At 43.1% G+C, this 9,705-nt stretch overlaps 1 protein-coding gene across 1 annotated transcript in view; it reads left to right on the forward strand.

The window, feature by feature from the left end:
* LOC311354940 (protein turtle homolog B-like) overlaps positions 1 to 9,264 on the forward strand; it is a gene marked incomplete at both ends in the record, with an annotated part of 79,353 nt that extends 70,089 nt beyond the window's left edge. Inside the window, 4 exon segments of the mRNA XM_084474804.1 lie at positions 443 to 529; positions 3,371 to 5,011; positions 8,569 to 8,696; positions 9,050 to 9,264. Coding sequence (XP_084330930.1) covers positions 443 to 529; positions 3,371 to 5,011; positions 8,569 to 8,696; positions 9,050 to 9,264 — 2,071 coding nt within the window.
* Between the last annotated feature and the right edge of the window lie 441 nt (positions 9,265 to 9,705).

Raw genomic sequence — 9,705 nt, forward strand, 5'->3', positions numbered from 1 at the left:
ACTTTGTAACATCTGTCTGGGAAAGTTTAGTATTGGGACATTCTACATTAAACATATTGTGGATTGTGTGTGTGGGTTTCCTTCCAACATGTTTCCTTCAACATGTTGTTCATTGATATCTCAAGAAGTCTTCTCTCCTCTGATCTCACTGAATGCATCATGAGCAACGTTTGTTGCTTATCTTATGTGCATTCTGTCTTGTACTCTTGTCTGCCAAAATTCTTTCTTTCTTCTTTCCTTCTTTCTTCCTCCTTTCGTTCCCATAACCATTGTTGCAATGTCTGTGTTTTCTCCTCTTTTCTTGTTCTAAACACGCAGATGTCTCATTAGAGTCCTGTTTCTCTCTCTCTCTTTCTCTCTCTCTCTCTTGCTCTTGCTCCCTCTGTCCCCTCCCTATCTCCCCCTCACCCCTTATTGTCTTATTCCCCCCTTACCCCTACAGGAGTCCTCTTAGCCCCCTTCCTGGCATTGAGCCCTACTGGGAGGGGCTGGACACCCGGAGGTACAAGCCTCCATCTTCTAGTCCTCAGTGAGTCTGTCCACTATATCACAATCTCCCTCCCTCACCCTCTCTCTCTCACTCTCACTCTCACCCCCCCCCCCTCACCTTTCCCGGATGTGGATCCTCAAGATAGTTATCGCTGTTGTTAATGGTTGCATGCTCCTGGTCAGCAAAGCAAACCACTGGGGGAGTTTGGTGTGAGACCTGAAGAGTTCTTTGGTTGATGGATCCTCCCCACCAAGGTTTAAGAATAAGCTTTTATTTGGTTGTGCATCAAATATTGATTATATATATCATTTGAAAATAGAAATATGACAAGGATTACCGACACTGTTCAAGGAAATCTTATTTTCTTCTTTAGCTTGATTAAATAATGTAGTTCAAGCATGGCGCCACTCCTATGATGCACATCTCGCTAAATAGTGGAAGAAACGTTTATGTTAAGTGCAAATCAAGAATTTCCCTAATCCCACTTGATTCGTTACAGCCTGATATATTTGACACCAGTGCTATGCTTCTTGCCCTCACACTGATTTTTCCTTATGTCTTGCCTATTTTCCCCTTGCCTGTCAAATGCTTGAAATACTAAGCCTCCAAGTGCATTTGTGTGCATATAGCAAGTGCCAACAGCTGCTAATGATAGAGTAGCAAGCACAAGGAAATCTCTTTAATAACACATTTTATAGAGTTTGTGTGTAATGATGATATTGTTATTGTTTGAGCTACTGTTTTGGTAAATCTGATGTATAGCTAAACATAATTAGATTATTTTGAAATAATGTGAAGTTTATGTGTGCTATATATATATATATATATATATATATATATATATATATATATATATATATATATATATATATATACATGCATATGTATTTACAATAAGAATTATCAATAGTACAGAAAATGTAGATTATTTATATATTATGTATATACATACATATTTATGTATTTACAATAAGAATTATTAATAGTACAGACAAATGAGATTGTGGTGTTTAAGTCTTGATCATTCAGGGATTGTTAGTAGAGCCAGCACATAGTCTTTGACTACTTGAAATATCATTATGTACTGTCTGTTATTACATGACATCAAAGTATATGTATTGTCACAGTATTGATACCATACTTTTGTTTGATATCAAAACTATATGAAAAATGATGTAATAGTATTTAAGAAGAATGAAAATAGTATTTATTTTATTTAACTGAAATCGTTGTATATTTCTGTATTGTGTAGTCCCTTTACCGTTTGGGAAAGGAGATGTGTTCTTGCGATGGGCTACACTCCATGTAAATAACATTGCACCGTGGCAATTTCATTATGCTATATTGCAGTTACAGAGTCAGAAATTATATTCGATACACCGATAGTTTTGAAACACAGAATCGCCTTTTAACAGCACATCAACGAAAAACAGTAGCCTCACTGGTTCATCTTAGAAGTGCAAATCACGCTCAGTGTTGTGTTTTGTATCTAAATAAAAAGACTGTGACGAATCCTCCTCCGATGTCCTCTTTTCTGCTAAAGTGTTTCTTGCTTTCTCCTTCACGACCAAAATGTCTCACTCAAAGGGTTAGAAATGGCATGAAGTTCGCTTCACCTTTCTGTCTGGTATATTGGATGTCTTTTCTTACTCTCCTGCTCATGTTCATTAGTATCTCATTTATATGAGAAATGCTCATATAGTTGGGAATCGAACATACATCTAGTGATTGTGGAAATGATGTATGCTACCTGTCCAGGTAAAGCTACCTAAAACTATCAAAGGCTTTGAAAGCCTGAGTGTTACTGAGGGAGATATCCTAATTGGATTTCAAGAACTAAAGTTAATTGGCCTTTTCAAATCTTTAATTTGATAGGTGACCATTAAAATACTGTCATTGGCCAAACAGTAGAATTACCTTTTGTTTTACTGTAGTAGAAACACGTAAGTTATGAAGTAATGTTATGGAAATACCTTTGATTGTACTCAAGTAACCTCACACTCACCTTTCTGTGCCCAATGTACCTCAAACTAAAACTTTATTTGCAAACTTCATATTGTACTTTTGGCTACAGCCAAAACACAAAATTCCCTAACAGCATTTCCAAATGACATTTTCAGCTGTGCTGCTATGAACTACACTCCACACCAACTGACATTTTTCATACTTTTTCCTTGGATATAATGACTCCCACAATCTAGCCCTCAACTGAAAACATATTTCTCTGCTACGACAAGTCAGCCAGTGGCCTGATTTAATATACCACATATGGCTTATGAAATATGTATGAAGAAGAAATAATAGAAGAAAACAAATAAATACAAGCTATAAAATCAATAATTGACAGTTTATTCTCCCTGTTGAGAAATCTGTTCCCTTGAAAGTGCTTCATTGCATAACAATCAAATGTAGGAATACAGAAGCATAGATATATATCCTGTGAATAGCATAGAGTTCCAGGATTACACTAATTTGCAAAACATCTTAATGTCCCTGTCTTCTCATTTATTTAGAGCTCCCAGTGAATCAGGTTTCAATACAACACAACACACAATATATTACACAATGTGGCATCAACCCTTTGTACATTCATACAAGCTGCTCCATACATACAAACATACATGCATCAGGGCCCCTAGCTTGGCATCCTTTTTGAGGAATCACCAAAGTTTGCTGTTGATGAAGTTTGCCTTTCAATATCATTCTCAGTATATGCAATGCAATGCATGCTTTTTAAAAGTTAATAGTTCTGGCAGTCCTCTCTCAACATATTCATATTGGCAATGAATGAAGTCAAATGCTCATAGACACAATGTCAGATTGTGGTGATTCAGATGAGAGGATTCAATGCCTCTTCTTGTGTGCTCTTTTCTCCCGCAGGTCATCAGGGAAGGTGAGTCCAGAGAGCATGCATTCCAAGGAGACTCCCTCAGACTCATCTGACGACGGCCTTGACTTGCACCTCAAGAAGATCCCCCCAAGCCCCGGGAGGAAAGAGGAACTATCTTTATACAAGAAGACCAAAAGAGCAATAATAAGCAAGAAGTACGGCATTTCCAAGCACGAAGCCGAGGCCACAACACCGATTGAACTAATCAGTCGAGGACCAGACGGACGCTTTGTAATGGACCCCTCGGATGTGGAAATGTCTGTGAAGCCCCGACGAATCGAGGGTTTCCCATTCGTGGAGGAGTCGGACCTTTACCCTGAGTTCCGACAGTCAGACGAAGAGAACGATGACCCCCGGCCTTTACCACCCGTCATGGCTACACTTAGGCCTCACCAGATATCCCCCATCTCCAGCCAGGAGTCCTATCTGAGGCCCCCTGCCTACAGCCCTCGCTTTCAGAGGCCCTTGGAAGGTATGACTATCATGGAGAGCAGTCGACTCCAGGCCACAGGGCAAATCCGAAGCTCCCTCCACCACAGAGCTTTCTATGGATACCTAGGCAGCCATAGAGACCACGATCCTCCTCCTCCTTTCTACATGCCTGAGACCAGCCCGCTCAGCTCTGTCATGTCCTCCCCTCCATACCTCACCGAAGGTCCGTTCGGTCACCCGATGATTCCCGAAGACATGGGGGACGGCGATTACCAACAATACGCCGTCTCCGGTTTCCCCCTTCCCTTGACACTCGCCTCCTCGTCCCGTTCACCGGAGATATGGCAGGGGGTGGACTTCACGTTCGCCAGTCTAGAGGGACCCCACTTTATCTTCCCCCCACAACGCCCTTTCCACCTCCACCGCCACGACTCTCCCTACCCACCCCCGCCTCCTCCTCATGTGCTTCCCCTTAGCTCCTTCCAGCCCTCTCCTCTACCGATGCCCACCTACCCCGCTGTTCTGCCACTTGAGGCTTCCAAGGGCCGCCCAGGGAAGTCGCCCAGTAAGGCCAGGCCTCGTGGCTCCCCAGCCAGGCATATAACTATGCAAGAGGCTCATCTAGGGCAGCTAAGGCATACAAGTCACGCCATGGGTGTGCCGGTTTTACCTTACAATGAACAAATGGCACGAATAGTCCCCAGCACATTCAGCAGCCTGGACACTCGGTGGTTCGAAACCGCCCCTCGTTTCAGCCCCAGGCAGGTTCGCAGAATGGACCCCGGGATACATCAAGTGGTCCTCCAGCCCTCCCGACTCTCACCCCTGACCCAGAGCCCTCTTAGTTCTCACCAGGGCTCTCCAGAGATCTTAGTGCGTCCCCGACCTCGTCCCAGCATTGTCCAACCTCCCATACCTCCGGAGATGTCTGAGATCACCCTCCTTCCTCCTTCCACAGCCAGCTTCTCAAGGAGATCCTCTCCCTCCTCCTCACCTGCCAAAGGCCAGGCTAGCAGGAGGGCAAGCCCAAGCTTCCGTTCCCACATGGCCTTTGCCACCTCTGCAACCAGCTACCCATCCCAGTCCCCTTCACCCCCCATGGAAAGCAGCAACATGTTTGGGCAGATGCCATCTCAGAGGAGGACTGAGGAGGGGATACTTCCATCTGAGCCCTCTCCACCCCAGTTGTCAGCTTCAGGGTAGGTCTACTAGGCTTCTAGGGAGGGATACCATGCCAGTCATCTGTGCCATCCCATAATGCTTTGACGTGTTGGGTTTTTTATGCTTTAGTTTGACAGGCTTTTAAGATTCTTTGTTTCCAATTTCAATGTGGCAATTTGGTTACATAGATTAGTGTGTAGTACATATAATATATATATGTATATATATTCTTAAAACAATGTTGTAGGATGAAGGACCAGCATTTTTCTAGCCATCAATAAGTAATATTTTTGCAACAATAAATGGTAAAGTTTAATTTAAAAAAAGTTGTGCTGCTTTTCATCTCAGACATTTAGTTAGAAGTATCAAAGTATCCTTTGAATCTGTGAAGCAGTGCTCCAAATCATCTCAAAGTAAACAATATTATTAATGTAGGAAAAAAACGTAAACAAAGAAATGATCGAACAAAGTTCTTTGCATTCGCTTCACAGATTACATAACAGACCTTTTGGGGCTAAAGCAAGTATTTTAAGGGCAAAACCCTTCAATGAACTGTCTGGTTTGGTTGACACAAGCCCCTAAATGCCTGGGGATAAGCAAAAACATCACCATGAGATCTCTTTTGTTCTCCATCTCTGCCATGCTTTACCCTGCTTTCGCCTAACAGGAGGAATCTCAAACTGATTCCCCCTCCGCCCAAAACAAGACAAACACACAAGTGTTATGTCTAGCTCTGAGCTTTTGCAGACGCCTCTTTCATTCAGAGGGATGCTTTAAGGGGAGCCCTACTCTTCAGGCCCTGTGGCCAATCCTCTTCCTGTTCCCCTCCCTTATCTCAACCCTCCTCCCCTTTCCCCTTAACCCTTCTCTTCTGCCCCCCCCCCCCCCCTCCCCCTCCCCCCCACCTTTTAGTAACCCTTCAGGATATCCCGGGTCTGACTTCCACAAGGGAGACTTGTTGGGCAAAAGTGTGTCACGGGGCCTGTCCGCATTTCATGTAATGCAAATGTATCCATCACTATGCATTATGGGCAGTGTGGTGGTTCTTGATGGCTCCTGGAGTCTTACCTGCTGTGTTTTTGATTGATCTCAGCTATCTGGGCAGCGTTGTTGTGACGAGGTCCTCTACACCGCAATAGGTAAGGGTTGGATCCATGTCTGAAAGGGGGGGGTTAGCAGGTGGGACGTTTTTTGATCACCTCGTCCTTTAAAGGGGAATACAAGACGCTGGGTCTTTATTTCTAGAGTTGCTTTTTTCCTCCTCAGTCAACCTTTTGGTTTGTTAAAATTTTTGATTATTATTTTATCATTTATTCGATCAAAGTGGCAATGCATTTTGAGTTCTGCAGTCGTCAGTTAACTATGCATAGGGACGTATGCATATGCCATCTTTTAGTGAACAGGTCAGGGTCCAATCACAGACACGATCTCATGGTTGAGTGGTTTGCCTTCTATGCTTCTATGTACAGTCTGGTCATTTAGATAGCAATATCATAGGGATTATATGTTGTTCACCCCTTTAAACATTAATTGTAGCACAACAGCGATCAACAGACTATCAACACACAACATTTGATTATATATATATATATATATATATATATATATATATATATTTAATTTCAATGATTTCCTATTACCATTATGTTAAAGAATTAATGAGGAGTATCCTATGAATCTATAATACTTAACCCCATGTTCTAGGTCAGCAGACATACAGGTTTTTGGATTTGGTTGTTGTCAGTAGCAAGTGTTAAATATTCAGGGTATGTTTCAGGGATGCCTGTCTTTGTACAGCATTATATATTTAAATCTGCTGTATTTAAATATTTGTGAAATATTTGTGTACCATTGGCTTTATGAATACACCAGAGGCTCTGTGTCGACTTGGAACCACTCTGCACAGCTCTTACAATAGGGAGGCAGGTCTATAAAAGACACACAAAGCATGCTGACTCCACCATAAACCTAAATGACACTGTATAACAGTGCATAACAACAATCATGCTCATCGAATATCTATCCAATAATTAGGCCAACCAACCTGAGTAGCCTAGCCTTCCATGCAGTATCTTTTGAGTGCTATGTCAGCTACATACATTAAAGGGGTTCCTGGCAGACACATGGCGGTAGTTTCCTTTTACACAGCGGTAACGTAGTGCACTATACGGTAAAAAACACAGCACAGTTGCACTTCTAAGTTTGGACTGCAGAACAGTTCTCACTGTGCCACGCAGAGCAAGTGTCCTTCACAAAGTGCTGATGCACTTCCTTTGAACCACGGTGAGCAAGACACACGCCAAGGGCACGCTATAGGTGTAGGACAAGCAAGGGGGTGTAAAACAACTCTCCCCCCCTCCCCCCCCCCCCCCCCCCTCCTCCGTGCGAGTGAATTGCCCTTTGAAGTGCTTTTTTCCAATGTATTCCCCTTTAAAGTCGTGTTCCATGTGCAAACTGCCATGCATGCCATTGCTAAATATTGCTCTTCCGTTCAAAAGAAAAAAAAAAGAAAAGAAAAGACAATCAATTCTATATGGATAACCTCTTGTTACATTTGTTGTCCTGGTGCTTCGCTTTTTTTGGCTTATTTTTCATTATGTGACTGTTCCCGAGTAGTCATTCCCCCTCCCGCCATCTCTCCCCCTGTCAGCATGGTGAAGCCCATTGTAGACAGTTTCCATGTCTATGAATATACATATTGACAATGCTTTGTTGCTCAGCTGTGACTTTCCCTCCCTCTACTAACTACTAAGCTTTCTTCCTGCAGTCCGTCCAAGATGGCTCCTCTCTTAGTAGTATTTATTTATTTTATGGTCTCTGCCCTGAGAAAGGGTCTTGGGGGCGGATGTTGTCTATTTACCATATCTCATTTGAGTGGATAAGGAGGAGGTCTTTCCTAGGGTCAGATAAACATGCACATGGAATGCATTTTTTTGCATTGCATGGTGGGAAAATAAGAACTTTATTTGAATGTTGCGCAATACAAAAATAACATTTGGGATTTTCATTCAGCAAACCAAATTTTTAGTTTTTGGTTTATTTGAACAGTCCGAAAAAGTATTAGCAAAAAGTTATTTTGTTAAATATAGTTTTCTCTTCTATTTGTGATTGATCGCCATCCTTATCTCATGCAACACATTTTGAGGGGGATAGTGATAACTTTCTTTTTACATTCATAAACATACAGCCATTGAAAGTGCTTGACAAGCTGTCTGGATTCGACAAACTCTAGGTGTGGGTTTGTTGTGGTGATAGTTTGTGAGCTTGACGCATCCAGGCATCTTATTAGAGACCAGTCACAACAGAGTCTTAAACAGTAAACGTAACCCTATTCCTCCTCATCTGTCCACATATACGCCTGTCTGCGTTCCCGGGGTGCTGTACCCTGGGAGGCTGGGGCCCATGCATTTAGCTTTGCACCAGCAGGGGGCTGTGTTGACGGGGTCTGGCTCTTATCAGTATGACTTGTGTGATGTCCGTCCCTGGTGTAGCTAGCCGAGTGCGCCGCTGAACACATGAGGCATGGAGTTACCTGTTGTGTTTTTCTCTCCTCTCCTCTCTCCTCTCCTCTCTCTCTTCCTTCTCTGTGGTCCAGAAGACGCAGAGGTGCCCCTAGTGCCCAGCCGGGGTCTGAGAGGATTGACGCACTGAGATACCAACGTATTAAGAAGGCAAAGAAGATGATGATGAACAACAATAACTCCAAGGCCAGAAGGAAAACAGGTGAACTACGCCCTCACCACTGGATCCTGAGGTCGTCATGTATAATAATCACAAGACCTGTCCTAATATTGCAATCGTTTGAACGATTATTTTAGAATGTTAAAAACAATATATTTACCGACACTAACAATAACAACATGCACTGCATGCAAGTGATGAATAACACAAAAATGAAATAAAGCTTAGGTACAATATAAATATATATTCAGTATATATATATATTTTTTTGTTGAAAGTAGGGCAGTAACATATCCATCCTAGTGTCACCTCTGACAGCAAAGCCAATCCACAATGAATGCACTTTACGATTCCCCCCGCCCCCCTTGTCGTTTCCCATTCCCAACCCCCACCAGGTGTCTCCACCTCTCAGACCCAGCAGGCCTACACCTCTCAGGAACCCCCGCCCGAAGAAGCTCTCTACCTCCGCAAGAAGAAGAAACGGCCCATCCGCCACGACCCATACATCCGCTTCTCGGCCCTGCTGTACCGCCGCCCCCTGCAGGAGGACCAGAGGGCCATCCTGGCCAGCATGGACAGCATGGACCTGGACCACGCCACCCTCCTCTGAGCGGCCCTCCAACCAAGGTCACCGTGGTACGCGCCAGTCCTGCCTCTGAAACAACAACTAGCTACGTCACACTCGGGAGGGAAACGTACGACGTACAAAAAAGTTAATCGTTACAACGAGGACAACAACCAAAAAAGTAAGGTGTGTCCCGGATTTGAGAATAGAAATCGCAAATCGCCGTAGACAACGGGAATGCGGCTGAACTTTAGGATTTAGATATGTGGTTCCTCTGCCTCTGAAAAAAAAAGGTGTCGTGTAATTGTTCACTTTTTTTCCATCAAATGGGCAAAAGAATAGTTCCGTAGAAATGTGTATCAGCCATGACCCGGGAAGTCATGGAGATCCGCACGCAGACGTTCTTAGCAAAAATAAAAATCATTGACAAAATGATGAAAAAAAAGGAAATCAGTATAAGCAAGACTTTATAATTCATTCAACAAC

Source organism: Micromesistius poutassou, assembly GCF_964030765.1.
Source record: "Micromesistius poutassou genome assembly, chromosome: 10".
Lineage (NCBI taxonomy): Eukaryota > Metazoa > Chordata > Actinopteri > Gadiformes > Gadidae > Micromesistius > Micromesistius poutassou.